This window comes from Acinonyx jubatus, chromosome B1, assembly GCF_027475565.1.
Source record: "Acinonyx jubatus isolate Ajub_Pintada_27869175 chromosome B1, VMU_Ajub_asm_v1.0, whole genome shotgun sequence".
Classification (NCBI taxonomy): Eukaryota; Metazoa; Chordata; class Mammalia; order Carnivora; family Felidae; genus Acinonyx; species Acinonyx jubatus.
In genome coordinates this window covers 106,537,023-106,564,153 of record NC_069382.1, presented here as the reverse complement: position 1 = coordinate 106,564,153, position 27,131 = coordinate 106,537,023, and the positions used below count along the sequence as shown (strand labels likewise).

The 27,131-nt window shown below is 36.7% G+C and overlaps 1 protein-coding gene across 2 annotated transcripts in view; it reads left to right on the top strand.

Moving 5' to 3' along the window:
* UGT8 (UDP glycosyltransferase 8) overlaps positions 1-20,239 on the top strand; it is an 85,238-nt gene extending 64,999 nt beyond the window's left edge. For both annotated transcript variants that reach the window (XM_027063362.2, XM_027063369.2), the window contains exons 3-6: positions 10,828-10,970; positions 12,671-12,747; positions 15,370-15,589; positions 17,580-20,239. In XM_027063362.2, coding sequence (XP_026919163.1) covers positions 10,828-10,970; positions 12,671-12,747; positions 15,370-15,589; positions 17,580-17,943 — 804 coding nt within the window. In that variant the 3' untranslated portion in view covers positions 17,944-20,239. The remainder of the gene's footprint in view (positions 1-10,827; positions 10,971-12,670; positions 12,748-15,369; positions 15,590-17,579) is intronic.
* Positions 20,240-27,131: the final 6,892 nt, after the last annotated feature.

The window sequence follows — 27,131 nt, the reverse complement described above, 5'->3', positions numbered from 1 at the left end:
ATGTTCCAAGAGAGAGAGAAACAAGTGGCATCTCTATCCTTTCTGATGACCTAGCTTTTAATGTCACATAGCATTACTTCTACTATATTGATCGAAGAAGACACAAGCCTGCCCAGATTCAAGGGGTGTGGATACAAACAACCTCATTGGTGGGAAGTAGCAAGGTTCTGAAAACACATGTGGGACTGCAGTCATTGCTTTATTGCACACAGTTTCCATGTCTTTTGCTAAAATTTTCACATATGATTAATAATTTATAGCTATCTTGAGTACTTTTACCAAAGAGACTGTCTACCAGTTCCTTGTATCTACTTAAAAAAACATCTACAGTTGGGGCGCCTGGGTGGCTCAGTCAGTTAAGTGTCCGATTTTGGCTCAGTTCATGATCTTAGCGTTCCTGAGTTCTAGCCCTGTGTCAGGCTCTGTGCTGGCAGCTCAGGGCCTGGAGCCCGCTTCAGATTCTGTGTCTCTCTCTCGGCCCCTCCCCTGCTCACACTGTCTCTCTCTCTCTCAAAAATAAACATTAAAAAAAAATCTATAGTTAAATGTGTCAAACAGATGCTGAAATTGATGGAGGGAAGTTTAAATTTAAAAGTGAAAATTCGTAGCTTTATTTGTGTTTCTCAGTGAGGCGTTACACATTTGTTAATATTTGGGAGAGTGAATACTGAGGATTTATAATAAAATGAGATGGTAAAAGGAGTAAGAAGACTACATTCTTCTCTTACACAAGTAAATAATGAATACTCGGCTTCTAGGTAATTTTTTCCAGTTTCTTTTTGCTATATGCTATTTAACTTTTCTATTGCATTTAATTTTAATCTAAGGCATCTTAGTTAACGCAAATAGCAATGGCATACTTTATAGTTCTAAACTATAATATGTGATTGAACAGGAAGTTACAGGAGATATTTTATACAGGAATTGTTGAATTCTAAGAAATACCAAAATTGATATGACTTCCCTTCCCCAAACTTCCTTTTTTGTTGTTTTTTATTCTCTTCTTTTGGGCTAGGTGCTGATTTTGCTTGTCAGGAAGTTCGTTTCTGTCGGAACAGTGCTGAATTTTCAGGGCTATGCTCAGCCACTTCTGCTCAGCTCGAAGGTGGTCTGGAGAATCCTAGCATGGGACTTCCATGCAGATTAAGTTGGACTAGTTCTGGAATTAGGGCAATGGTCATTTTGATACTTTGATTTTGTTTGGGATCCTCCCTAAAGGAACCAGATTGAATAGGGGATGCAATAGATCTTCTGGACCAGAGCTGTATGCATGTACCATCAATTCTTACATTCCAACTAACTGAACTAGTGGATCATGTTTTCAATGGTGCTGGAACAGAAATATAACTAATTTATCCTGCTAATTATTCTAGACCCCGAGTCTCCTTTTTCTCACTCCTCCTTAACAATTAAGGTAATTCCTTTGTCATATTCTCTTTGGAAGAAAGATAATAAAGAGACCACTCATTGCCTGTTGTCCAAAACACTCATGTGTTTCCTCTTGATGTAGTTGAGGCACAAAGCTATATCTGTTGCTCACTTTTCCCTCCCAAGTTTCATATTTCCCACTGCTTTCTAGATAGTTCCACTTAGAACAGAAGTGGAAATCTCAAATTCGTTATATTTAGCTGTAAACTCTTCTTACCCCTCTCAGATCCACTTCTTGGTTAATTCTATAATTATTCCAAGCCAGAAGTCTGACTATCATGCTAACCACCCCCTCTTCTCAAGTTCTCACTAAGTCTTTGGTTCTAATAAACACTTAAAACATACTCATTCCTTACTCTTCTGACCAGCACATCTTGGTTTAGACCCTCATCTTGTCCTCTATCTCCTCATCTCTTCTAAACATCCCATGATAATTTCTCCTTGTATGAATTTCGCTTTAGTACAGCCTCAATCTGCCTCACTCATCTGCCTCAATCCCAGACATGGATTGTGCCTTGTTCATTGTGTCTCTGTGGCATAACAATGTGATTGTCACAACGAAAGTTTTTCCTGGGAGGGAAGAAGACAGACAGATAAACTGGTTGGCACACCTACCTTTATTTTTTTCCAAGCAAGTTACGTAAGTTAGTAGCTAAATTTGAATTTAAAAAATGAGACTTTTTTTTTAAGTTTATTTATTTATTTTGAGAGAGAGCATAAACTGGGTAGAGGCAGAGGGAGGCAGCAGGGGGAGAAAGAGAATCTGCACTAACAGTGCAGAGCTAACGTGGGGTTCAAACTCACAAACTGAGATCATGACCTGAGCTGAAACCAAGATCAGATCCTGAACTGACTGAGCCACCCAGGTGCCCCAAAAATGAGACATTTCTTTAAATACTCACCATTCTCTTTGTTGGCTCAAATTCTAGGGAAAACACAGTCTTATTTACTTAATTACCTGAAAGAAAAAAATAAAGCAATGTATTTATCTTTTTTAGATGTAGATTACTGTTAGCTTTCTTGATTTCTTAAAATAAGTAGTGAGCACCAAAAAGAAAGGAAGTCTTGTATGTAAATTCACAAGTGAGGTGGATTAGTGTCCTGGGAGAGAGCATGTCTCACAGAGGAGATCAACAGAGATCAAAGATATTTACCAAATATATATTTGGTGTTTATATATATGCCATCATAGATATTTACCAAAGTCCTGACAAAGGATCACCTTTATCAGGTAAATATCTGTGATGTAAGGAGGAAATCTCAAGCCCCACAAGGTAGGCTGTATGTGGAAAAATGAAGAGCAGAGAAGGCAACAACACCTGAAGAGAGGTAAGGATAGAAATATGGCCATATTGTTAAGAATGTAAACTCTCTGAAGACAGAAATTTCTGTCCATATATTCTTTGAAATGTCTTGAGTACCAAAAGAATATCAGGTATGGTGCATAGCAGGTGTTCAGTAGTATTTGCTGAATTAATGAATGGACTTTGAAACCCAGCTAACTTATTGGGATACTGTCCGATAGCCATGACTTTTTTTTTTCCCTAACAAAACTTAGAACGGGTAGCTGACAACAGCTTGTTGAGGAAAGAATGTTCCGGGATCACATCCCTATGCTCAGATGCGTAGCGTACTCAGAAAACATGCCTCCTCTTTCTGGATCTTCATTCCTCTCCTCCAATCTCATTCTCTGTTGCAAATAAGCATACTTAAATCTCTCTCATTCTCCCTAAATCTCTGGATTTTTAATTTCCTTTTGTAACAAAGAAAGATATCGATGTCACTTTTTTTGGGGGGCGGATTTTTTTTTCTAGTGAGATTTTCATTGTTTTATACCCAATGGTTACTTGATTTCAAGGTCTTAAGAACCTTGAAAGCTTAACTTTCTTCAAAGTCAAATCAGGGTTTCAAATTTTGCCTACTTTTCATTATAACTGTAAAGGCAAAAATTTAAAGCCTTATGAGAAAGAAAAAAAGATACTGTAGAATCTCAGTGGAAATGAATATGCCTTTCTATAGGTTGTGCATTCTCCTGAATATTGTGTGTTAATAAAAAAAATCATCTGCCGAGGTTTTTAAAAATTCGAACCATCACCTTGACACTTCTCTCCTCACTGTATTGCTTTAGGTAAGCTGTGGCTTAAGCCTCTTGGATAATCTTGGAAATCATTTGAATATTCTGAAAAACTGACGGCTGGATTTGATACTGCATGTAAAACATTTTTTATGTGTGTTACTTCTCATTTGTTTGTACCAGCTTTATCCTGAAGAATCGAAAACATGGTGAATAGAGTATAATGGAGAGGAAATTTCTTGGTGCAGAATGACTTTTTTCTTTCCTTGTCTCAACGTGGCCATTATTTCAGTCCCTATTCAGTCTACTGCTTATCAGACACCCTGTCTGGGGGAAAATAGCGGTAATTTTTATTTAACAAAGCACTTTTATATATTTGATCTCATTTAATCTTTGCAATGTCCTTGTGAACATTATCAGCACTTTTAAAGATGAGAAATCTGGGCTTGAGAGAGAATAGGCAACTTGATTGAGAGCACACAGATAACTGAACAACTGAGGTTTGAACCAAATCCCTGGCTGATCAAATCCGTGAAGACAATGGTTGGGACGTGGCATTGTGAATGGTAGGTAACTTCTGTATTTTCAGTGGTATTTTTTGTTGTCATTTAATAAGTTTTGGCTAACTATTTTAGCAGAAGCCAACAATCAAGTATGATGCCCCACAATGTTTTTTAAGCATTTTATATCAAACTGTTCATTATTATCTTAACTACCGAGTTTTGCAAAATGAGTATTGCAATTCTCTGCAGCCCACCTGACCAAAGCGGAACATTCTTTATGTCAGATACTTTAAAATGGGAAAAGAGGCCTATTGATGTTGGTGTTGGAAACAAGAAAAAAGGTCTCTCTTCTCCCGTCGTCATCTCTGTGTAGGATTCTCTCACAGCCCAGGCATTCTTCATCTCAGAATGGACGAGGCTGACAAAGGATGCAGTGTTACTGCTTTCTCAACAGTGCTGGGCCCCACTCAAGGCTCTTATTTTGTGGGGAGAGAAGAGAGTAGGTTTGGGTCACAGGCTGCCATCAGGACAGATGTAATGTTAATTAACCACAGCAGCACAGTCTGTCCCCAGGTCTCTGAGAGCAGTGAAAGGTCTCCCTCGGGGTCTCCAGATTCTGGTGCCTCAGAATGAAGCCTAGACAGGACAGAGGTGGGCCTGCACTAGCCAGCTTTTAATTAGTTATTCTTCCATTGATTCTGAAGTGATTATCTTTTTAAAATCTGCTTTTAGGGGCGCCTGGGTGGCTCAGTTGGCTGAGCATCTGACTTCGGCTCAGATCAGGATCTCATGTTTCCTGAGTTCGAGTGCCGCGCAGGCTCTGTGCTGACAGCTCAGAGCCTGGAGCCTGCTTCTGATTCTGTGTCTCCCTCTCTCTCTGGCCCTCCCCTGCTCACGCTGTGTCTCTCTCTCTGATATAAAATAAAAACATGAAAAAAATCTGCTTTTGCATATCTGGAATTGGGATGTGTTTTACATTGGCCACAACTAATAGGAAGTTTGCTGTTTGTTTTTGGATAGGGGGCTAAGTATATAAAAAAATGATTGTTTTCTCCAAATGTCTCAAGATCTTCCTTTTTTCTTACTCCTTCTTTTAATATTTTTCTTCTTACTCCTTCTTTTAATTTTTTTCACATCCTTCATTTCTTGGTATTCGTCATGTCAAAGTATTATGTATAATTATTGAAAATGTCACACTGTGGGAGTACTTGCTCCCCCAGCCAAACTCTGGGACTTCTCTTGGTTCCAGTTCCAGCCCATGTCCAGTGTCACAGAGCCAGGCTCCTTCATCCTGGCTTGTCCTGAACAGCTCTCCAGGGAGGGAACAGGGGACGGTGCCTTATTCTCCCTACCACCAAGTCAAGGCACCTGGGGAAACGAAATCAGGCAGTACTAGAAAACTGTGTCCAGGTCAGGATTATAAAAGATAAAGAAAGGAAATACATTAACATGCAGTATTTGATTTTGATAAATATATTATCCATATTTCCTTATTCCACCTTTTCTCATAAAGGACTTAAGACCATTTAACCCTGAAAAAAGATAAAGTGATTATTTTTATTGTGACGTTCTCTTCTCAAAAGCTATGTGTGTGTGTGTGTGTGTGTGTATGTATATAAATATAATTATTTTATAGCAAAATCATAAGTATGTAAATGATTATTTTAATTGTATAGGGATGGAAATATTCATAGTAATATAGTGAGGGAAGCACCTGTGTGTACTACTGATTCTCTGCTTAATGTTTGATCCATTATTGTGATAATTTTGATTTCATTTGCATTTGGAAAATGATAGAGTTCTACCCCTAGACAAGGAGCAGGAAATACCATAGTGATAGACTGTGGGTTTGACCTGTCATGATGGTTGGAAGCCTGGGGAATACTCTTCGGAGACCAGACATCCGTGCTCCGTTTTCGCTATGCCATCTAGTGGAGCAGTGTGCTTGCTACCTGTGTGCCGGCAGAGGACTGAATGCGATTTTTTAACTTACATGGTATGTTTATTCTGTAACATGTATGCACAAATACTGGCAACATACATAAGAAGTGGTACTGCTAGTAAGTGGCAGGTAATGTGTTCAAAGAGTCCTTAAAAAAGCTGCTACATACAAGAATAACTAGTAACATCCCCAGGATGAAAATTAACGAGAGAAATCTAACACTGCAGATACAAACATGTATTATAAAATAACAATAAATAAATCTCATTGGCACTGGCACAGGATCAATAGGACAGGATAGAATTCAGAAATCCACTGAGCAGGTGTCATTTTATGTAAATGAGGACAAGAATAGCTATCCATTGGGTTATAAATAAAGATGGATCCCAGCCTCATTCTTTCCTCCAAAAAGAGAGTCTAGATGATGAAGGGTTGAAAATTCAAGAAATGAAGCTATCAAACTAAAAGAAACTATGGGTATTTAAAAGATAATCTTAATGTGGGAAAACTTTTCTAAATATGTCAATAGGCCCAGAAGCCATTTAGGAAAAGATGTTTTATCCTTAGAGCAAAACAAAAAAGTTGACAGAAAATTATAAAATAATAATGCTTAAAGGTAAATACTGTATTCAATTCATTAAGTCAAAATAAATTAATATGTTGACATCATCTAACAGAGTGCTGTGTAAAGAGGAGAGAGAATAAGAGGTAAAAACAATTTGAATTTGTGTTTCTCTGGCTAGCATGTGAGGCTAAGCATCTTTCCATGTGAATGCCATTTGTTTTCCTTCTGTGAAATGGGTGTTTCCTGATGTTGTTCCTGGAAGTTCTTTTTCTCATTATTTTGTTTTGGATATCAATCTTTTATTATGTATATTTAAACTATTTCTGTATATTATTATTATTATTATTATTCTTTTTTATTTTTTTTTAATTTTTTTTTCAATGTTTATTTATTTTTGGGACAGAGAGAGACAGAGCATGAACGGGGAAGGGGCAGAGAGAGAGGGAGACACAGAATCAGAAACAGGCTCCAGGCTCTGAGCCATCAGCCCAGAGCCTGACACGGGCCTCGAACTCACGGACCGCGAGATCGTGACCTGGCTGAAATCGGATGCTTAACCGACTGTGCCACCCAGGCGCCCCTATTATTCTTTTTTAAAGTGTCCTTTACTCTCTGGAAGTTTTATTATTCTGTATTCAGATCTGTCAGTATTTTCTTTATGACTTCTGGGATTTGTGACTGGACCAGGAAGGCCTTCCTTGCCCAGAATAAAATTATCTTTGGGGGAGTTTTTTTCAAGTGCTTCATATATTTTCATTCAAAATGGCTTTTTAATTCTTCTCTAATTTATATTACTAGAGAGATCTAAACTCATTTTGTCTAAGTCAGCGGTAGAGGACTCTTTTCTGAGGAAAACTGCTCAGTTTCCTCTTTCTGAGGAAACTGCTCAGTCTCTGAGTGCACAGCAGTCTGGCACTGCCTGCCACCCTCATTCCTCGCTCTTCTTCTTAAACCGGACATTTCATCGAGATGGCTCTAAATTCTAGAGTGCATTTTAATATCTACAAGGAAAATTTTCTTTTCCTGTTCTTTTTCAAAACCTTCTTGGCCTTTCTTATACATTTTCTTTTCCAGAATAATTTTGGACTCAGCTCTAGTTTCATAGCAGTCCTCTTGAAATGTAGGCTGAGAATGCAGTGAACTTAAAAAATATCATTTCCCTAATATTGATGTTTCCTTCTTGGCGCATGTCCCATCTCTCCACCTATTCAGTTTTTCTTTTTTGTCCTTCAGTAAATTGTTCTTCATGCACGTCTTGTGCATTTTGTTAGGTTTACTCTACTCTTATGTATGATTTTTGTTGATACAGTAAATGAAGTGTTTTTTATTTTTATTTTTTTACTCTAAGTTTTTAACTTCAGGCGAACATTCTAAAGTACCTTTATTTTAACTGTTAAATTTCTGAAATTGGGTTTTTTTTTTTACATTGAACATATTTATTGTAAAGGTTATTATTTTTTAAAAGAGTTGTTATAAAATCGATTTGCACTTTATAAGTGATGGGGTCTTAAATTCCAGAAAATACTGTATATGTCTATAGAGGCAAGATGCCACCTGGGAACTCTCATCCCTTGAAGAGCCAGGCATACCTTTCATGAAGTTCCAGTTCCAAAGTCTTCACCATGAGCTCAGCAAATTCGGGATCTCTGCAGACTCTGGCTCCTTCAGCTCTTCATGCAGCCTGAATATCACCCTCATTAGCCAAACCCAAAACTCAATTGGTGTTTTGTGGGAACATTTTATGTTTTAGGTTCCCACAAAATATCAGTCACACCAAATGTTCTGTGAATTTAGGCTGAGGATGGGAGATCAAGGGAGGAGCTGGTTATGTCCAGGAGACCAGTGTCAGGCTCACTGTTTCTTGACCTCTGACCTTTCGCTTCCCCTCTTCCTTCAGTCCCCAAGAATAGCAGTTTAGAAGTCACCTTGAGGCCTCAATTCTAAGCCAAGTGGAGTATTATCTTCCAAAAATACTGAGTGCTTTTCCTGCAGGGAACTCGAATAAGTAAAATTTTCTCTGCTCCCTTTCATATCAATGAAAGCTATATACTTGAATTGTAAATGTATTGTAAATGGTTAATGCGTATGGTTAGAAAAAATCTGGAAAAATACATTAATGGATTTTATTTTATATCACATAGAACAAAGAACAAATAACTGAAGTATTTATTGCATAGAGTCCATTGAAACTCAAAGACCTTTTAAGTCCTTGGGAAACAAATTTTAAATAACATTATTACTGTAAGGCTTAGTATATCTGAATGTAAGCTTTTTTTTTTTTTTTAATGGCATTGACCCTGAAATTTTAATCTTTAGAGAATTGGGTAGTAGGTGATAAAGTGCTTGAAGACGAACCATAGGGATAAAACATAGTATTCAAGTCATTCTACTGTGCAGCATTTGTATTTGTTTTAAGTACATCCGGCTTAGGACTGAATCTAAAATGAAAATTTTAAATCAGTTTGCTCTTGTTTCTTACTTTGAATCCACAGATAACACTGTTATATTTTCAGCACATGTGCTGTTCTTGTTAAATGGAGTAGAATACAAGTTGAAAACTTTAATAATTACAGCTTGTTTTAATCAGGAGCTAGAAGGGTGTGCCCCCTTCTGTCTTCATCCCAGTTATCTGGTGACACTATTCACTAACTCATTTTGGGCATAAAATGTGGTCCCCTCTTCCCTGTTAAGAATGAGTACTATAGAGCTGTTAATACAGATATCATTAAGTGATTTTACAAAAAGTGGGGAAAAAAAAGAAAACAAAGAAAAGGAAGACATGTTGGGGCCTGATGTGTCATATAAATATTTTGTTTTGAGCTATGTGGTGATGTCATTGTGATGATACTTCTTCCCTTGCAGTTAACTCCCAGCCGCAAATCAGGGTATACCAGAAAGTGATGTGAAATGCAAAAGGCATGGGCTACACTGTAGTAATTCATTCATCCTGAACGAGAGACCCCCAGGGTCTGGAGATGGAACTGTGATGGCTCACTCTGCACAGTATGAATGCAGAGTGGGTCTGGCCTGTTGTCATGCCTGTATTATGGCAAAGGTGTTGTGTATGGACAACACATTTGTTTTCCTCGTAGTGGAATTATGTGTTCCTCTCAGCGCTGTGGCTCTATCAGTTTTCATATGGGAAAGTGATGCTCGATGTCTTTGACAAAGACTTATTCAAAGGGATAACTTTCCATAAAAACAAGTTTGTGCCTACAGAGCGAAACAAAGCAAGGATAGTATCCCTTAAAACTGACTGCTTTCATTTTCAGTGTAAATCAACCATACTGGCAAAACTTTGTTAATGTGTCCTCCTCCAAAATGAGTGATTCCTACAATGTTAGAATTGTCCCTCCTTAACATTGGATCTGCTATGGCCCGGCATGTGTTGGGTGTTGAAGGACAGGTTTGAGAATTTAGCATTTTCCCACACAACGAGGGAGAATAGCAACCACTGGACATCTCCAGAACCCCTGGATGCCTCACGATAGCACATATATGATCTGTGTTCTGTATGAGTTAGAGAGATATTTAGAGAAATGATAAAATTCATTAGGCCTATGGATCTTTGGAACTATTAGCAGATTCCTTCTTTTTCTTATCATAATACAGTATGAGTCCACAGATGAAAATTACCAAGTGTAGACCAAATGGAGTAGAATATAAATTGAAAGCTTTAATAATTCTTTTACAGTTATTTTACAGCCCACTCCTTTTATTTTTAATGTTAATTTATTTTTGAGAGAGAGAGAAAGCATGAGCAGGGGAGGGGCAGAGAGAGAGGGGGCAGGGGATCCTCAGTGGGCTCTGTGCTGACAGCAGAGAGCACGATGTGGGGCTCGAAATCACGAACCGTGAGATGATGACCTGAGCCGAAGTCAACTGACCGAGCCACCCAGGTGCCCCGAAGTCAGCCCATTCCTAAAATAAAATCTTCCTGGGTGGGGGTGGTCATTAATGTTTTTGTTGTATGTCCAGTCCACATCTTTCACTTGTATCCTTATGCAGATTTATCCCTGACCATGTTTTAAACGTTAGTTTTAATTTTTTGACTGAGATCTGAGGCCATTAGCTGATGATTTGTTGTTTTTATTTGTCTTATCAAATTAACTGTCTGCCCTCTTTATTTCTGTTCGCGTTGTCAGATGAAATATCTGAAACAAAAACAGTTATTTAAAGGAAAGCTTTGTATCCTCTACTTACTAATCGTTTAAGAAGATTACCTGAAGGCTTTTTAAAAACTGGGCTGTTGATGATGTTGATTATGAAATATATTGGCCTTTCAGAAAATTAACTGCTGCCTTTTGATTTATAGGATCTCCAAATGTGGGTAAATGGTGCTAATGAACATGGCTTTGTCCTGGTGTCTTTCGGAGCTGGTGTCAAGTATCTTTCAGAAGACATTGCTAACAAACTGGCTGGAGCTCTGGGGAGATTGCCCCAAAAAGTGATTTGGAGGTAAGGTAATAGCATCAATTGTTTCTTCACTGTGTATTTTTGTTATCCCCTTGCTTAACTTGCAGGGCCCTGTAAAGCTAGCACATTGGTTCCCCAGCAAGATTAGCAGGAGCTTCTCCTAACTTTTCATTTTTGTTTCTTAGTGTATTGAAATCTAGCGACTAATTTATAAGACTCTGTGATGGATAAAGAAAGAGACATCAAGCCTTGGAGCATAGAAAGAAAATATGATGCAAGGGCACCTGGGTGGCTCAGGGGGTTAAGTGTCCGACTCCATTTTGGCTCAGGTCACCATCTCACAGTTTGTGAGAGTGAGCCCCCCACTGGGCCCTGTGCTGACAGCGTGGAGCCTGCTTGGAATTCTCTCTCCTCCCCATCTCTCTGCCTCTCTCTCTCTCTCTCAAAATAAAATTTAAAAACATTAAAAAATCTTCAAGAAAAAAAGAAAATATGATGCAGAATGATTTATCCTTGTGTCAGATGCATTTTTTACGTTACCCTAAGCTTTATATCCTTATTTACCCTAATATTAGTGTCATTTAAAAAGTTGTTTTAATTACATGCATTTCTATATACTTTCTACATACCTGCAAATCAGTGTTGGAATGAGGTAGAAAATGATAGATGAATGCATAAATAGGCAAAATATTTCATGGAACCTTTTGTCCTCTATAAATGCTTTTTATTTCTTTTACCCCCTCCCCCCCAAAAATAGGCCTTAAAACCGCAATAACTTGCCAGTTAATGCTGGTTAAAACAGATCCTTAGATTACCCCACTTCCCAACAAGTGTCTGTGTCAGTCCACCATGTAAAAATCTGACGTGAACACTATTTACCATGTATTTATTTAGTACCTGCCAGTGCCGCTGGGCTCTGGGGATACAGCAGTGAACATCACCCCCCCAGGTCTCAAGCTGTTACAAGTAGGGCCTGAGTAATATGTCTTTTTCCTTTATAACAATGGTGTAAGGATTAGCTCCCACTTTTCCTGGCTGAGCTATGAAGTGGATACATATTTTATTCCAACTGTTTAGGACTTCTTCCTTTGGATGCCAGATCTATTGCATTTCCTCTAAGGGCTTAACCCAGAAAACACCCTTCTGCTTCAATTAGGACAGTTTGTGTCTGCTCAGTTCAGACTCGTGTCGTTCTCTCAGTTGTGAAGTATGTTCATGGTTTATCTTTCATAGATCAAGGCACTAAATGACTTAATTATAAACTCTGCCCCACGGAGTGCCTGTCACTGGGGCCAAGCTGGAGGAGAGTGCTTTCTGGTTTCTTTCAATTCTCCCACCTTCCCGTAGGCTCCACGTGTCAAAGATCGGAGCTATAGACTGCTTAGTGGTGGCCCTCCCAGCTTTTTCATGTTTCTCTTTCTGGGTTCTGCTGGAGAGTGACTTTCTAGCCCAGGTTTATTTACGTGCTTCTCACCTCCAGCCCCCATCTCTGTGATGGGGTGAGAAGAGCCGAAAGAAAATAGATCTCAGTATGAGAGTGTTTTTTATTTCTCTCACAATCAATGAAAATGTGAAAAAGAAACATAATTAAAATTTTGTTGTTAGTAAAGCCTGGTTTCCTTCTTAAGATAGCAATAAAAGATCATTTAACATTTATTTTAAATCTAATAATTTAAGCACAGAGTCCATACCAAGAGTAAAGTTTGGTTTTTGAAAGATTCATTGTCTGATGTACATTTTAGGTTTTCTGGAACCAAACCAAAGAATCTAGGAAACAACACTAAGCTCATAGAATGGTTACCACAAAATGACTTGCTTGGTAAGTCAGTGACACGTGGGTACTTACTTGGCATTTAGATTTTAACTGAGTAAATGTGATTTTTGTATTTGAGCAGTTTATACAATATGTGTGTAGTTTATGGTAGAGTCACTAGAATGCCTAGTATCTCATGTTAGGTTTCAAACCAACAAGTCAGATCTTTCTTTGTTGGAAAATGATTTGTAAAATACAATCATTTTATGTCTGTAAATTAAGGTTTTTAGACCAGTCAGCAATTTTAATTTTCTGGAAAATATGCTTAATAAGGTATATAAACCAGCAGTGGATAAAGTTATACCTGATTAGACTAATCAGCTAAAGGTAATAAAATTAAGTGAAAATGTAGTTTTCACTTAATTAATGAAAATTAAGTGAAAATTGAGTGAAAATGTAGATTTGTGTTATAATTGTATTACAGATGTATCTGACTAACCTGAGAAATTCAAAGTTACTCATATGTTTGAAACTAAAAAGAAGGTCAAGAAAACATTTAATATATCTTATCTTTATTTGTTTCATCTGTTCATTTCCCCTTAAGTCATCAGACATTTTTGAAACACACATTTATTTATGTATTTATTTATTTATTTATTTGAATTCTGATCCTTAACTAAAAATTAAAATAACAGTTATATGAATTTATTTTAAGATATTTGATCGAAGAAATTTAACTCATTTTGTTGTGTTCAATAAGCATTGATAGTAAAACCATAAAGTAATTTCATTAATTTCTAGCAAAACATGATGCTGTATTAACCTTTGAGATATTAAGGAAATTATAAAAATATTATTGATATGGCAATATTGACATCATTTGTTCAACAATACTAAAATCTAACAGCTATATAAGGTGCTTTAAATTTTAAATTACATTATTAAAAATTGGCTTTGAAAAGTATTTTTTAGAAGCTAAAATGGCCATCCTAAAAACCAGCAAATTGAATTTTGCAACTAAAAAACAGTGAGGAATTTTCTTTATATAATTCCTTTTCATCTAGTTCTTCATATATGTTATTCTATAAATGACAAAATTGAATAAGAAACAGGGCAATTTACCTTCTTAATATTTGTATTTTTTTTTTATGTCTTTACTATTATGACTTCAGATTCCATGGAAGGTAGGAAGAAGCAGAGAATTTAAATAAGATAACCTGGACTATCAGCTGTTTCAGTGCAACAGTGTGATGCTGCTCTCTGGGAACACTGAAACTGTTAGCATGGTTTTCTTCTGAGAGCCTCTACGGCAAGGTGTAGCTACTCAGTGGTGCACACCCAATGGCCCTCCTTAAGTTCAGAGCTCTTCTGTGTTCCTCAGAACCTCAGTTCTCTGCCTTTACCAAGATCAGTGTCCTTTTTTATAATTAGGCATGACTTTATGAGTCCACTGTTGGCTTCTAACACTGATCAGAAGATTCCTCCAGGATGAGAAGTAGGAACCCAACCATTATCTTTCCCCTTTCTTCCTTCCATACTATCCCTTGCCCTCCACACACCAGCACTGTCTTATTTTTCACTGCTGGGCTTGGTGGTAAGGTTTTGTTCAGAGAAAAGGTTTTGCTGCAAAAAAAAAAAAAGTTTGAAATGCACTGAGAAAGCAGATCCATTAGGTGGGCTGAGTTGAGAAGCCACTTGTAGGCAAAGGTGACACTGAGTAATTCTAATAGACATGGAGTGGGAGAGTCCCTGCACCCTACTGAGACCAAGGTTCTACATACCATTTTATACCTGGTGTGTGTATATATAAAAGACTTCTATTTCTGCAAGCTGTAATTCCTTTCTGGCCATAGCATACATTTCCTAAGTGCAATGTTTCCTTGTCCTACACTTATACAGGGTTTTCAGTTTCAGTACCTTTTATGAAATATTGGCCACTCACGAGGGGATCTGTGTTTTGAAATACCTCATTAATTTTGATAAATTGTCTTCTTTTATCCCCTTGACAACTCGATGTTACATGATGTTCCATCTCTTACAACTAATTTTTATGTGTCAGTCCCTACTTGTTTATATACCTAAACTGTGAAATTGGACCCTAAAATTGTGAAGCCAGAAGCTGACATGACTTGAATGTTGTAAATACTTTGTACCATACAGTGTTCCTCCTTGGATAAGCACATAAACTCTTCCTGAACTTTAGGAATCTAGCCCCACATTTTAACATATTTTTTTTGTTTTCTTACAAAATGTGTTTTACTTTAAGATAAATGCCTGGGGATCCAGAAGTGGATGTCTGTTTGTAACAGAATGTGGTTGCACCCTGGTATTTTTGGCATTTCTTGCTTTTGTTGACTTCCTATTTAGTATTGGCCTTTTAAATAGATGTTGCTAGCCAGTTGATATTTATGTTTGAGGGAAAGTTGTAATATGCTCTAAAAAGCTATAAATTTTAAATTTATAAATTTAAAAATGACTCTTAATTGATATATACAAATCAATTCACTATTTATATAACAAGTGTTTTAATTGATATAGGGCAGGAATCAGTGAAATTATGCCTTTAAAAATTCTGTATCTAAAATATATATTTAGTATAGTGTTGACTTTTAAGAGATTTCTGGAAAATCTCTTTTTTAGAGTAATATACAATACCCTAAGTTGTTTTCTTTTTTAATCCTTCTTTAGGGCATTCCAATATTAAAGCCTTCCTGAGCCATGGTGGTTTGAATAGTATTTTTGAAACTATGTATCATGGTGTACCTGTAGTGGGAATCCCACTCTTTGGAGACCACTATGATACTATGACCCGGGTCCAGGCAAAAGGCATGGGGATATTGCTAGAATGGAAGACAGTTACTGAAGGAGAGCTATATGAAGCACTGGTGAAAGTTATCAATAATCCCAGGTGAGTTTACAATGAACATGAAAGCAGATGAAATATATATACCAAAGCATATTGTCAATAACCAAGTATTGCCAAGAAGTTGTCAATAAACCAATTATAGGAATATCCTTTACATTCCTGTGTCTAAATCCTTGTGCATGTTTTCTATAATTTTAAAAATAAAAATGGCAAGTATATATATATATATATATAGCCAGCCATGTATGACCTTGAATAATATTCTACCAGGATTTGCCAAATTGAGGGAGAAATTACAGTGGGAACAATCATCAGGTCCCTAAAATGTGTCATATTTTATTTGTTCTTTGTCTCATTTTAATACTCGTAATATCTGCGTATCACTATTTTCACTATTCACATTGTAAAGATGAGACACTTGAAACTCAGAGGGCTTAAGTAATTTGCGCATAGTTGCACTAAGCTATTAGAGTAGATATTTGAACCAGGAATGTCTGATTCCAAAGCTGGTGCTCTTTGTATTGACTGATGCTAGGTTTCCCTAGGACTGAGTATCACTGAAACACAGAGATTTGTTTACATAGTTGCAGAACTAGTCTGAATCTTTAGCTTTTTTAATTTTTATTTCTTGAATGTCCCCAGTTAACCACTGAGTTTCAAATAGTCTAGAGAGCTGGCCTGTGTAGTTTTAAAACAAAGCAGTAGTTTTCCCTATTTTTTCATGACATTTAATTGATCTTGCATTTCAAATGGCAGTAATATTTGGAGGACAATAAGCTTTTTCTATTTTTACCTGGGGCATATGGCTTAACACTTGGATTGGGAAACATTGAGATGTTCTAAGAAACAACCAATAATAGGAAAAATTCTCTCATTTAAAATGATGCAGCTTTCATATAAAAGACTGGGTTCAAGTGCACCGAGGTTCATTGTGCTATCTTACATGGGATCAGAGGCAGCCATCATGCTCTGACCTCTTAAAGGATCCAGTGTCTTGGTCGCAACTCTGGCATTTGGAGCAATATGTTCTCTAAGACGTGGGGTGCTTGAGTATGGGGATCCCTTTGTCTGTTTTATAGCTCTTCTTTTAAAGTTGAGTGTTTTTCAAGTCATGATGTTTTTATGGAAAATGATATATGTCTTTCAGGACTTTTTAGAAAGGTTTGTAGAATGCAGCCCTAAAGCAGAGTTTATGGGGGGATAGTTACAGAGCTACTGAGATTGGATTTGTTCCACAGAGAAAAAGCAAAAGGCTGGATTATCCACATACCGTCATTCTGTCAGTGTTTTTTGAGATATAAACAGGGCGACACTATAGTCGTAGGTCACATTGCAATGAAATCCCAGTTATGCAATCTTCATGTATCCATAAGTACTCTGATTTCAGAATATTGACTATTTTAGAGTATTTTCATTATACATATATACATACATGCATATATATGTACTGCATGTAATGTTATATATGGCTTCATGGTGTTGTTTTTCAACTCCTTGTCCTCTGTTTAATAAGTATAATATTCTCACACCATCCCTTAATCTTATTTTAAATCAGAGGCAGAATTAAATTTTATTGCTAAAAAAAAAAAAGGTATTGAGACAAAGTGCTGCATTTTTCTTCATCTGTCCCTTTTAGAATCCAATAAATGTACTCCTCTTCCTGGTTGAGATTCATTGGTTAATAGAATTTAAAAGCATATGGAGAGAAGAAGTATATGTGGGCAAGAGGTGTGGCATAGTATATAAAAGAGCTAGGGTTCAGAGACAGAAAAACTGGAATCTGAATCTCAACTTTATAATCATAATCAGGTTGCCTAGTCTGTCTAATTTTCATTTCCCTCTTTCAAATTTATTTTATTGCCTTAACATAAGACAATGTGTTTAAAGCATTTACCACAGTGCTTGGCACATATTAGGTACTTAATAAAGAAAAGTGGCTTTTATTATTTTCCTCATTTTAGAGTGAGAAAGTCTAAAATATATTGAACCTTGTATCTCCATGATCATTCTGTGTTCTCCCTCTACTCCGTAGCTACCGTCAGAGGGCCCAGAAGCTTTCAGAAATCCACAAGGATCAACCTGGTCACCCTGTCAATCGGACTGTCTATTGGATAGATTACATTCTTCGTCACAATGGAGCCCATCACCTACGTGCCGCTGTCCATCAAATCTCTTTCTGTCAGTATTTTTTACTGGATATTGCCTTTGTGCTTTTGCTTGGTGCTGCCTTGTTCTATTTCTTCTTGTCCTGGGTGACAAAATTTATCTACAGAAAAATCAAAAGTTTGTGGTCTAGAAATAAGCATAGCACAGTTAATGGACATTACCATAATGGAATCCTCAATGGCAAGTACAAAAGAAATGGCCATATTAAACATGAAAAGAAGGTGAAATGAGCCAACAGCCCACATGATAGTAACCAATCTGTTCAGTCACTGGATTTTCACTGCTATAATTTAGTCTAACAACTACTAAAAGTAAAATGTCAGTAAACAATTCTAACACTCCCTTATTGGATCTTACTAACAGAATTCTGTGGAATTAAGATGGCTGTAAAAAGCACAAACCTAAAATGCAAAAATGTATTTTATTTGAATACTGATATAGAGAGTTTGGGCACTGAACCTTTTAGAAGCCTTAATTATTTAAATCAATTAAGTGACCATGTCAGACCTTAGTTTTGAATCTTGATATGTGTGTGTCCCAGAAGAGGAGTGGTTTCTTTTCTCTTAAAAAGATTTGTTTGTGTGCATGTGTGTATGGGTGTATGTTTCCTACTTAAGGGAATTTTTAGCTGGCTGCTTGATATATTTGTTGAAGGTACAACACATTCAAGAATGAAATAGAAAGACAGGATCCAAATGTTTCTTTTCTAGAATTTAATATATGTGAACTCAGAACACTACCATGAAAGAACACTTTTCCCTCAAAACTGAATGCAGTAGGAGAAAATGAAAAGATAAATGGCACCTTTTTTGTACTTCTTGGTTCATTTGTTTGTGATAGTTTTTTTGTTTTGTTTTGCTTTTTATTTTTGTTTTCCTTTTCTTACAGACCGTGGGCACTTCTGGGGGAAAAATACATGCAATTAAGTACATGTATAAATTGGTTGTCCCATTTTACTTTTATTTTCCCCTTACCAATAATTTGTCTCTAGAAGAATTTTATAGTCCTTTCTATTTCATTTTGGTGAATAACATTATGTGAAATGCATAATTCAGACAAAGCAACAAAGCTCTGACTTTTGTTCAAAGTACTGAAGATTATTGCTTTTATGGCATCTTTAAACAGGGCTGTTTGACTGTTTTTGTAACCGATGGCTTTTTTTATAATGTAACTTTTGAATGTTCAGGTGTTAAGATTTCCAAAGTTTTAACTTTAAAAAACGATCTTCTTCATCCCTTTTGTTGTCTGGGCCACACAATCTATATTTAACATAGGTGCCAACAGTTAATTAAGTGGAGCATTTACAGTTCTCTGTACTGGTACCTACTTTGTCTGAGAAGTTTGAGATCTCGTTAACAAAGCAAACTTTACATATTACGCAGAAGTGACAGAGAAATTGTATCACTTGTTTATGAAAATGAGTTTCTGTTTCCCTCTTCACTTCTTCACCACCCCACCTCACCCCACCTCAGTAGTGTTTTCCAGTCATTGTGGCTGACATGGAACAGTGACAGTATTCATTTGAGGATAGGGATGCAAGTCACACGCATAAAATCAGGACCTCCTGGCTGACCATTCACTAGTTGGCAACTATGAGTTTATTCCATGTCATTCTGTTTACCTAGCATTTGCACTACACATGTTGAGTGTATGCTTTATTTATTCGTAGCTTGAAATCCCATGGCTGACAGCTGAGAGTAGAAATATACATTTACCTAATGACATTCACTAACATGGGAAGAGTTGTGAAAATTCTAGAATGCTGTAAATCCTTGTCATACACTATGACATACAACTTCATTGCACTCCCACCAGGAGCCACTCTCCTGTACTTAGAAATAATGTCACAAGTAGTTTTCTAATGTACAATGCAGACAAACGTACTGCTCTCTGAATACTTGAAGAAATGGTATTATACATATAAGCCTATTAGTTATACCTTTTCACAATCTTATCATTATGTTGCCGTTAAAAGGGAAAAAAGGCACAGGCGATGAATGGTGGGATGGCAACAGGCTTAGAGTGTATGAATGAGTTGATTTTACTTTTTTGGAATTGGATGAAGTTGACAGTAGGCACTCACTGGATGATTAAGCATAAATTAATCTCCACTGTGATAAAAACTTAATAAACATGATTTAAAAATAGAGAAATGTTGTTGGAATAAAATTTTTATTCAGATTTTATTTCACAATATTATGTATATCCATTATAAACATGTTTCTAAGACATGTCTCCCAACTTTTATATGTGTATATGCGTGTAAAAAACAGTATGTTACCTGTGGGAATATTTTTATTATTATTAAACAGAGGGATTTACCTTATAAGTACATCAACATGGATCTTAAAATTATCCCAGAATTAAAAATGTTAAGTGTAGGTATTTACTGATCACTGTTGTTGGTTTTTTGTTTTTTTGTTTTTTTTCTAGAAAGCTTATTGTTAGCCAGTTTTTGGTAAATAGAGTGATTTTAAATTTTCCACATTTGGGCTAGATTCTCTAATAAAGTAAAGTTTTCAAGAAGGTATTTATTCATTTGTTATTTAAAAAGAGCCTCTGCAAATATTTTCATAGCTTGTCATCATCATATCAAACGCAAATGAGACATTGATCCATTTTTCCTCCAGAGCCATAACTTTTAATATCCCTCCACATAGACATAGGGGCAGAATTTGGGTGCCCAGGATTGGAGGGAGCTAATGTTTGGGTGAAAGCAATGGTTTATGATTGAAGGTGAAGCAAGCTAGAGATTCTTTCCTGGGAATATAGAAACCTTGTGTTACAATATGAGGACCTAGTCTCAGACTCCCAAGTACTGCATAGATCATTTTCTGGTAAGGTCTTGTCTGGTGTTTATCAGCTTGGGCTTGTTGGTACTGTCCTCAAAGAATCACCTCTGAATGTTATACAACCGCACGTTCACCCCCAACCCCTACATTTTGATATACAGCACCCCTCTCCGACTGAGCTGGAATCCACCACACTGGGTCCTCAGATGACTGTCCTTCAAAAAAAACCTACTCTGTGATCTGAGATCTATCCCTGCCCTCCTCCTTCCCTGCTAAGTGGTGGTGAGACACTACAGAGTCAAGATGTAGCATTCTGGGTTTTTTTCCCCCACACATTTCCTGCTTCTGCGAAGACTACAAGAATATTTGTGCTTGAATGGTCTGATAGATTCTGATAACCTGCCTCAGAGTCTTGTTTCCAGCTTTGCACTATAATTAGGCATATTAGACATTGTAATTAGATACTATGGAGCATAAAACATGCACTGAAATTAAAAGGAAAGAAGTTCACTTTATTGTGAAAACATTTTACGGGCTATTAATATTTATAAATGGTAAGTATCTTCTCTGAAATACACAACTGTAGTGAATTAAAGAATATATATTTATTCACTAGAAATTAGGAACTGCCATGACCGAATGGCATTCATTCAACATTCGATGGGTGCCCATCACACCCCAGACAATATACCAGATACCAGGGGAATTTACAGATGAGAAGGTCAGTCTCTCTTTCAAGATGCTCATGATCTAGTGGGAGAGATGGACACATAAGTAATTATAATGTAAAGTGCTGAGAGCTATAGCAAGTGTATATGCAGGGTACTGTGGCAGCACTGAGTTCAAGGTGACATTGAACTGCATGCTCACTACTAGTTTTGGGGTTGTTTGTAATCAACTCCCATGGCATTAATTGCTTAATCCAGAACACCCTCATAAATTTTTTTGGTAGATAGTTGTATATTGAACTCAAGTTCTGATTGTCTGAGGGTCCTAACTTTGAAGGTTAACTCAATCATTTACTAATCTTTAACTTTGACATTTCTTATTTGTGTAATGATAATTACCTCATGGGCTTATCATGAATACACACTCACACACACACACTCACTCTGTAATGGCCACTATACTAAATGTTTTAAACACATTGTGTGTAGGTATGTGTATGTGTTTAAAACATTTAGCATAGGGGCTCCTAGGTGGCTCAGTCAGTTAAACGTCCCACTCTTGGTTTTGGCTCAGGTCTTAATCTTGGGGTTTCTGGGTTCAGGCCCCGCATCAGATTCTGCGCCAACAGTGCGGAGCCTGCTTGGGATTCTCTCCTCTCTCTCTCTCTCTCTCTGCTCCTTCCCCAGCTTGCTTTCTCTCTCAAAAATAAATAAATAAACTTAAAAATAAAATAAAACATTTAGCATAATGGCCAGTGTAAAATGAGCGCTCGAATCGGTGGTTGTTTGTCCTGGACACTTGAATAGACTAACCTCTGTCACAGTAGTGCGCTTTCAGTTTTTGAGAGTTGTTTGAAAAAACATGTTTCATTCATTCATTCACCAACCATTTACTGAGTCTTCATTCATCCAGTGGTGCCCTAGATGGTCACAGTTGTCCTGTCTTCTCTCTGCATAGCCCAACTCCTCACCAAATCCCAAAATCCTGCTAAGATTGAAGGGACGCACCGTGAAAAAAAAATTTTTTTTTTTTAGTTTAAAAATGAGAGAAACAAAACAAGGTGACAAAAGTATTTCAAATACAATTCAGTCATCTGTTTTATTGAAAGTATAATCCATTCATTTTCACTTTTGCTTCTAAGTAATTCAGCTGGTTTGTAAATATAAAATCACATTAGAAAATGCTTATTTATAACTGGTTTAATCCAAAACTTTGCAATAGAAAAATTTCAAATTTATATAACAAAGTTTAAGAATTGTATGAATTCTATCAGTGAAAATTCCCAAAATATGCATTAAGGAGCTTTTATCCTCCTTATTTCTGAAAGGATAAGCTTTTTAGCCAGCATTTAAAAAATACATGTTTCATGCAAAAATGTCAGTGAAATTTGTAGATGTCAGCAAAACCATTTTTCTAATGAATTTCAGTTATAAATGCCTCAGAAATCCATGCAATTAAAATACTCAGATTGTCATTTTTCTACAAATTCTGCAAAATGTTTCAAGCTCCCTTACACTTGGGTGTTTGAGTTGTTAAGGTGGGGCCAGGGGAAGGATGGCGTGGATGCTCTTATTTTTCAAAATATAGAAACTAAAAGGCATACAATATAATTATATTATGGAAATTTTTTACTTTTGGGTAAATAAGATATAATTTAAGAGTGAATTCATATAGTCCACAGGATTACTGATACTATGCTTAGTTTATGTAATAAAACCAGCAGAGTTTTTTCAACAGAGCAATATGTAATCCAAGTTGACTGAAAAATAAGAACTACATGTAAAATTATGTTATTCAAATAAAACAATTATAATTGTGTAAATCTACTCCAAGAAGTCTAACACCAACATTAACTATCTCAGGTATTACAAAGCATTTTCATTTATTAAATAATAAAACCTGAAGTCCTCACTGAACTTTATACAACTACACATATTTTATTGCTCTGTTGGTTTCTATCTACAATTAGTTTTTACTCATTTAGTAACCTATTTTGTGCAGTAAGTGATTATTCCTTATTACAGAGGCAGAATTAGCTTGACTTTAATACAGTATTCACACTTTTAAAAGGTAATTTCTACTAAGCCATGGGTTCTTAGTCCTAATACTAAGATCAATTTTCCATTTAGGTCAGAAATAAGTAAAAGATGATGTAACCATGAATAACTTGCTATTGAGATTTTAGATAGATAATTTTGCTATTGAAGGATCTGTTATTCCTTTACTTACCATGGTGCTGCATTAAAATGTCAAATATCTAATGTTTGAAAGGAAGAATTTTTTAAATTTATGCTAATTTTAATTTAGTTACCCTTATGAAATTTTGGCTGAAGTCCATGAGTATAACTTTTAGCAGAAAATCAGAAGTTTTGAGTATAAATACATGAAGTAAATTGCAGGTAATGTTAAATTTCGTTAATGATGATGTGTGGTGTTCTATAGCTTGTTGAGTGCATTTTGTTTACAAATCAAAGGGACTGGCAGTTAGAGACCAGGTGTCTAGAAAAGCCCAAGGCTATGATAGTCATGAAAATCATCAGTTCTGCGTCTGATCTTGATTCTGCCCTTTGGATATAACAAGAAGTTCAACTTTTGAGTAAGTAGACAGTTCTAGAGTGCTTAAAAATGCCAGTGTATGGGACACCTGAGTGGGTCAGTCAGTTAAGCATCTGACTCTTGATTTCACCTCAGGTCATGATCTCAAGGTTCATGAAATCAAGCCCTGCACTGGGCTCTGTGCTGACATCATAGAACCTGCTTGAAATTCTCTCTCTCCCTCTGTCTCTGCCTCTTCCCAACTTGTGCACGTGCTCTCTCTCTCTCTCAAAATAAATCAATAAACATTTTTTTTTTTAAATGCCAGTGCGAAAAAAATTAGTTAAGTTTTGGCCAATAGAAAAAAAGCAAATGTATATACCAAAGTTTTAAAAACATATAAATATATAATGTTAATAGTCTCTTTTGCATGTGTGTGCATGTATGTAGTTAGCATTTAAATTATACTAAACAATGAACTCAAACCAAATATTCCTTCTCTATTTTTTTAAGAAGGGTAGTATTATGGGGGCACCTAGGTGGCTCAGCCGGTTAAGCATCTGGCTTTGGCTCAGGTCATGGTCTCACAGTTGGTGAGTTTGAGCCCCGTGTCGGGCTCTGTGCTGTTAGCTCAGAGCCTGGGGCCTGCTATGGATTCTGTGTCTCTCTCTGCCCCTTCCCCTCTCACACTCTGTCTCTCAAAAATAAATAAACATTAAGAAAACTTTTTTAAAAAAGGAGGGCAGTATTATAGACTTAAAGTCTATTTCAACAAAAATTTCTTTGAAACTGAATAGAGTTCAAAAGAACTAGCAAGTTTTAACAACTAGTTTAAAACATTTCTTGCTAAAATATTGTGAAAGTAAGGTGAAACTGTCATAAAGTCAAGCCATTCCTCTGAATATCTTCTTCTTTCTGGAACTTTCATCTTCTTATTTACTCTGGAAGAAAAATATTTTGAGATTTAGAAGTTTAAGTTACATTTAGATTCTAGTTATGAATTACATTTTCTCTTATGATTTCAGCTGACACATGACAGTTTCCCATTGAGGGGTGTCTCAAAAAGATGAAAGCAAGAAACATTTACTCAGGTACCTCTGGTAAATATAGATCCAAGAGAATGGATAAGTCGATTTTACCATTTGTGAAAACACAATTAACTTTGAGTATGTCAGCCTCTAGTTCCAGATTTCATACTACATACGGTACAAGCTGCTTTCCTCCCTGACCTGGTCTCCCCCACCTACTCACCTCCAAGCTTTCGGTTTCCTCTCCTGGATTTTCCACTGTTCAGTGTTTTTTGAGCTGCCTTACCATTTCCAGGTGCATGGTGCATAGAGTGTGCTAACGTATCTACTGATGCTTTTGTTTTTTAACAGACTATGGAAACACAATTGGAAGTTCAAGGATCCCAAATTACAGAAGGCTAAATTGAGAAAATGTCCAGCTGTGTTAAAATCTCTTTTGTCTACTCTAGTTGAATGCCTTTTAGGATGTGAGGCCCATCAAAAACAATGAATATACAGATGGTGCCTCCTTAGGGGTGTGGGGAGGAAGGCTGTGGCCGGATGAGCACTGCACCCCCTCAGGGCACTGCCGGGCCCTTTGGCTTTGGAACCCCATGAACTGGTTTGTTCACATAGTGATCTCTAAACTGTCAAGTCATGCATACCCCTGCTTAACCCCCACTTGATTAGTCAAAATTCTTAAACAACTGGTGTGTACAAAGAGAGACCTTATCTTCTCCAGTGGAAGCCTGCCTCTTACATTCACTATTGGTGCTCCTAAAAGGATCTGCACCAGGATGTATTTCATCTCTGATTCTCTTGATGCTCACTTATTTAGTAATGTTCCTATCTCTGATATTAACAGAAGATGCTGGAACTGCATCCAGCTGTCTGGTAGGGCCAAAGAAAGGCCCAGGACTGCTACATGGTGGGCATTCGAAAATTTATCTCAACCTGGGATTGCAGCAGGTTCATCTTCCATGTAGCAATAAACAAAAAAGTGTGGGTAGCAAAGCAAGGATGACCTGGAAAGGAGGCCGTGGTTTCAGATAGAAAACTACCTCAGACTGCCTCTTCTGCTTTTCACAATGTATTTTTTATGCAGTTGGTCTATTTCACTGATATTCCAGAGAGGTTTATCTGAATTGGATGGATGGTTTCTCCAACGATGCAATTTGTATTTTGGAATAGTAATCCATCTTCTTAAAAGTTTTATCTATCTATCTGTCTACTATCTATCCATCCATCCCACCAGAGAGAAGGTAGGAAGGAGCAAAATCAAGCAAAGACCTTCAAAGGTCAAATATAGAACCCAGAGAGGTCTATGGGATTTGAAAAATGCAAGACTTTGGCAATATCCAGGTATCTATAGGTATGTGGGCCCTATTATGTCATAGATGTTCTAGCAATGCAGCTTTCAACAGAAAAAGATATGATCCCTGACAATGTAGCTTTACCACTGGGGGAGTAGGTAGAGTCACCTCATGAGTTTACACACATGAAGATGGAAAGGTACAAAACATCTCTGCTGGCTATTGTTTATTTTCTCAAATAAGAGGGAAATGAGAGCAATTTAATAATTTTTAGTCTTCAGTTTTAAAAGTAAATAGATTAGGGGCACCAGGGTGGCTCAGTCAGTTAAGCGTCTGACTCTTAGTTTCGGCTCGGGTCATGATCTCACAGTTCATGAGTTCAAGCCCCTCATTGGGGCTTGAACTGTCAGTGCAGAGCCTACTTGAGTTTCTGTTTCTCTCTCTCTCTCTCTCTCTCTCCTTCTCTCTCTCTCTCTCTCAAATAAATAAACATTAAATTAATTAATTAATGTAAATAGATTAAATTTAGCATTGATTACATGGAATTTCAATTTTATGGCCAAGTGTGTTCTATTGATCTACCAGTTTCAGATATCAGCTCTAGTATTTCTTCAAAAGAATTAAGAGCTAAAAAAAGTTCCCTTATTTTCTATATCAGAATTTTCTCAGTTTCCCAAACACCTCTTCTCCATAGGCATCTATATTTCCATCTCCTATTCCTCACATCACTGGTTAAGAAACTACCCTTAGATATTTATGGTAAATGTTTACAAATTCTTTACATGACAGATTCTTTGAAAATTAAAAAGAAAATAAGCAGATGGGGGAACTAGTACAATTTTAAAAGAGGTTTTAGATTATGATTTAATGCCATCTATATTGCTTTAACTTTTTATTCTATTAAATGAATAGTAGCTTTCTAGTTTCCTTCTACATCATCACTTAATACTATATAGGCTTTAAAGTTTCAGTCTTGGGCACCTGGGTGGCTCATTTGTTAAGCATCCAACTCTTGGTTTCCGCTCTGGTCGTGATCTCATGGTTTTGTGGGTTTGAGCCCCTCACAGCCGTCTTGGGATTCTCTGTCACCCTCTCTTTGCCC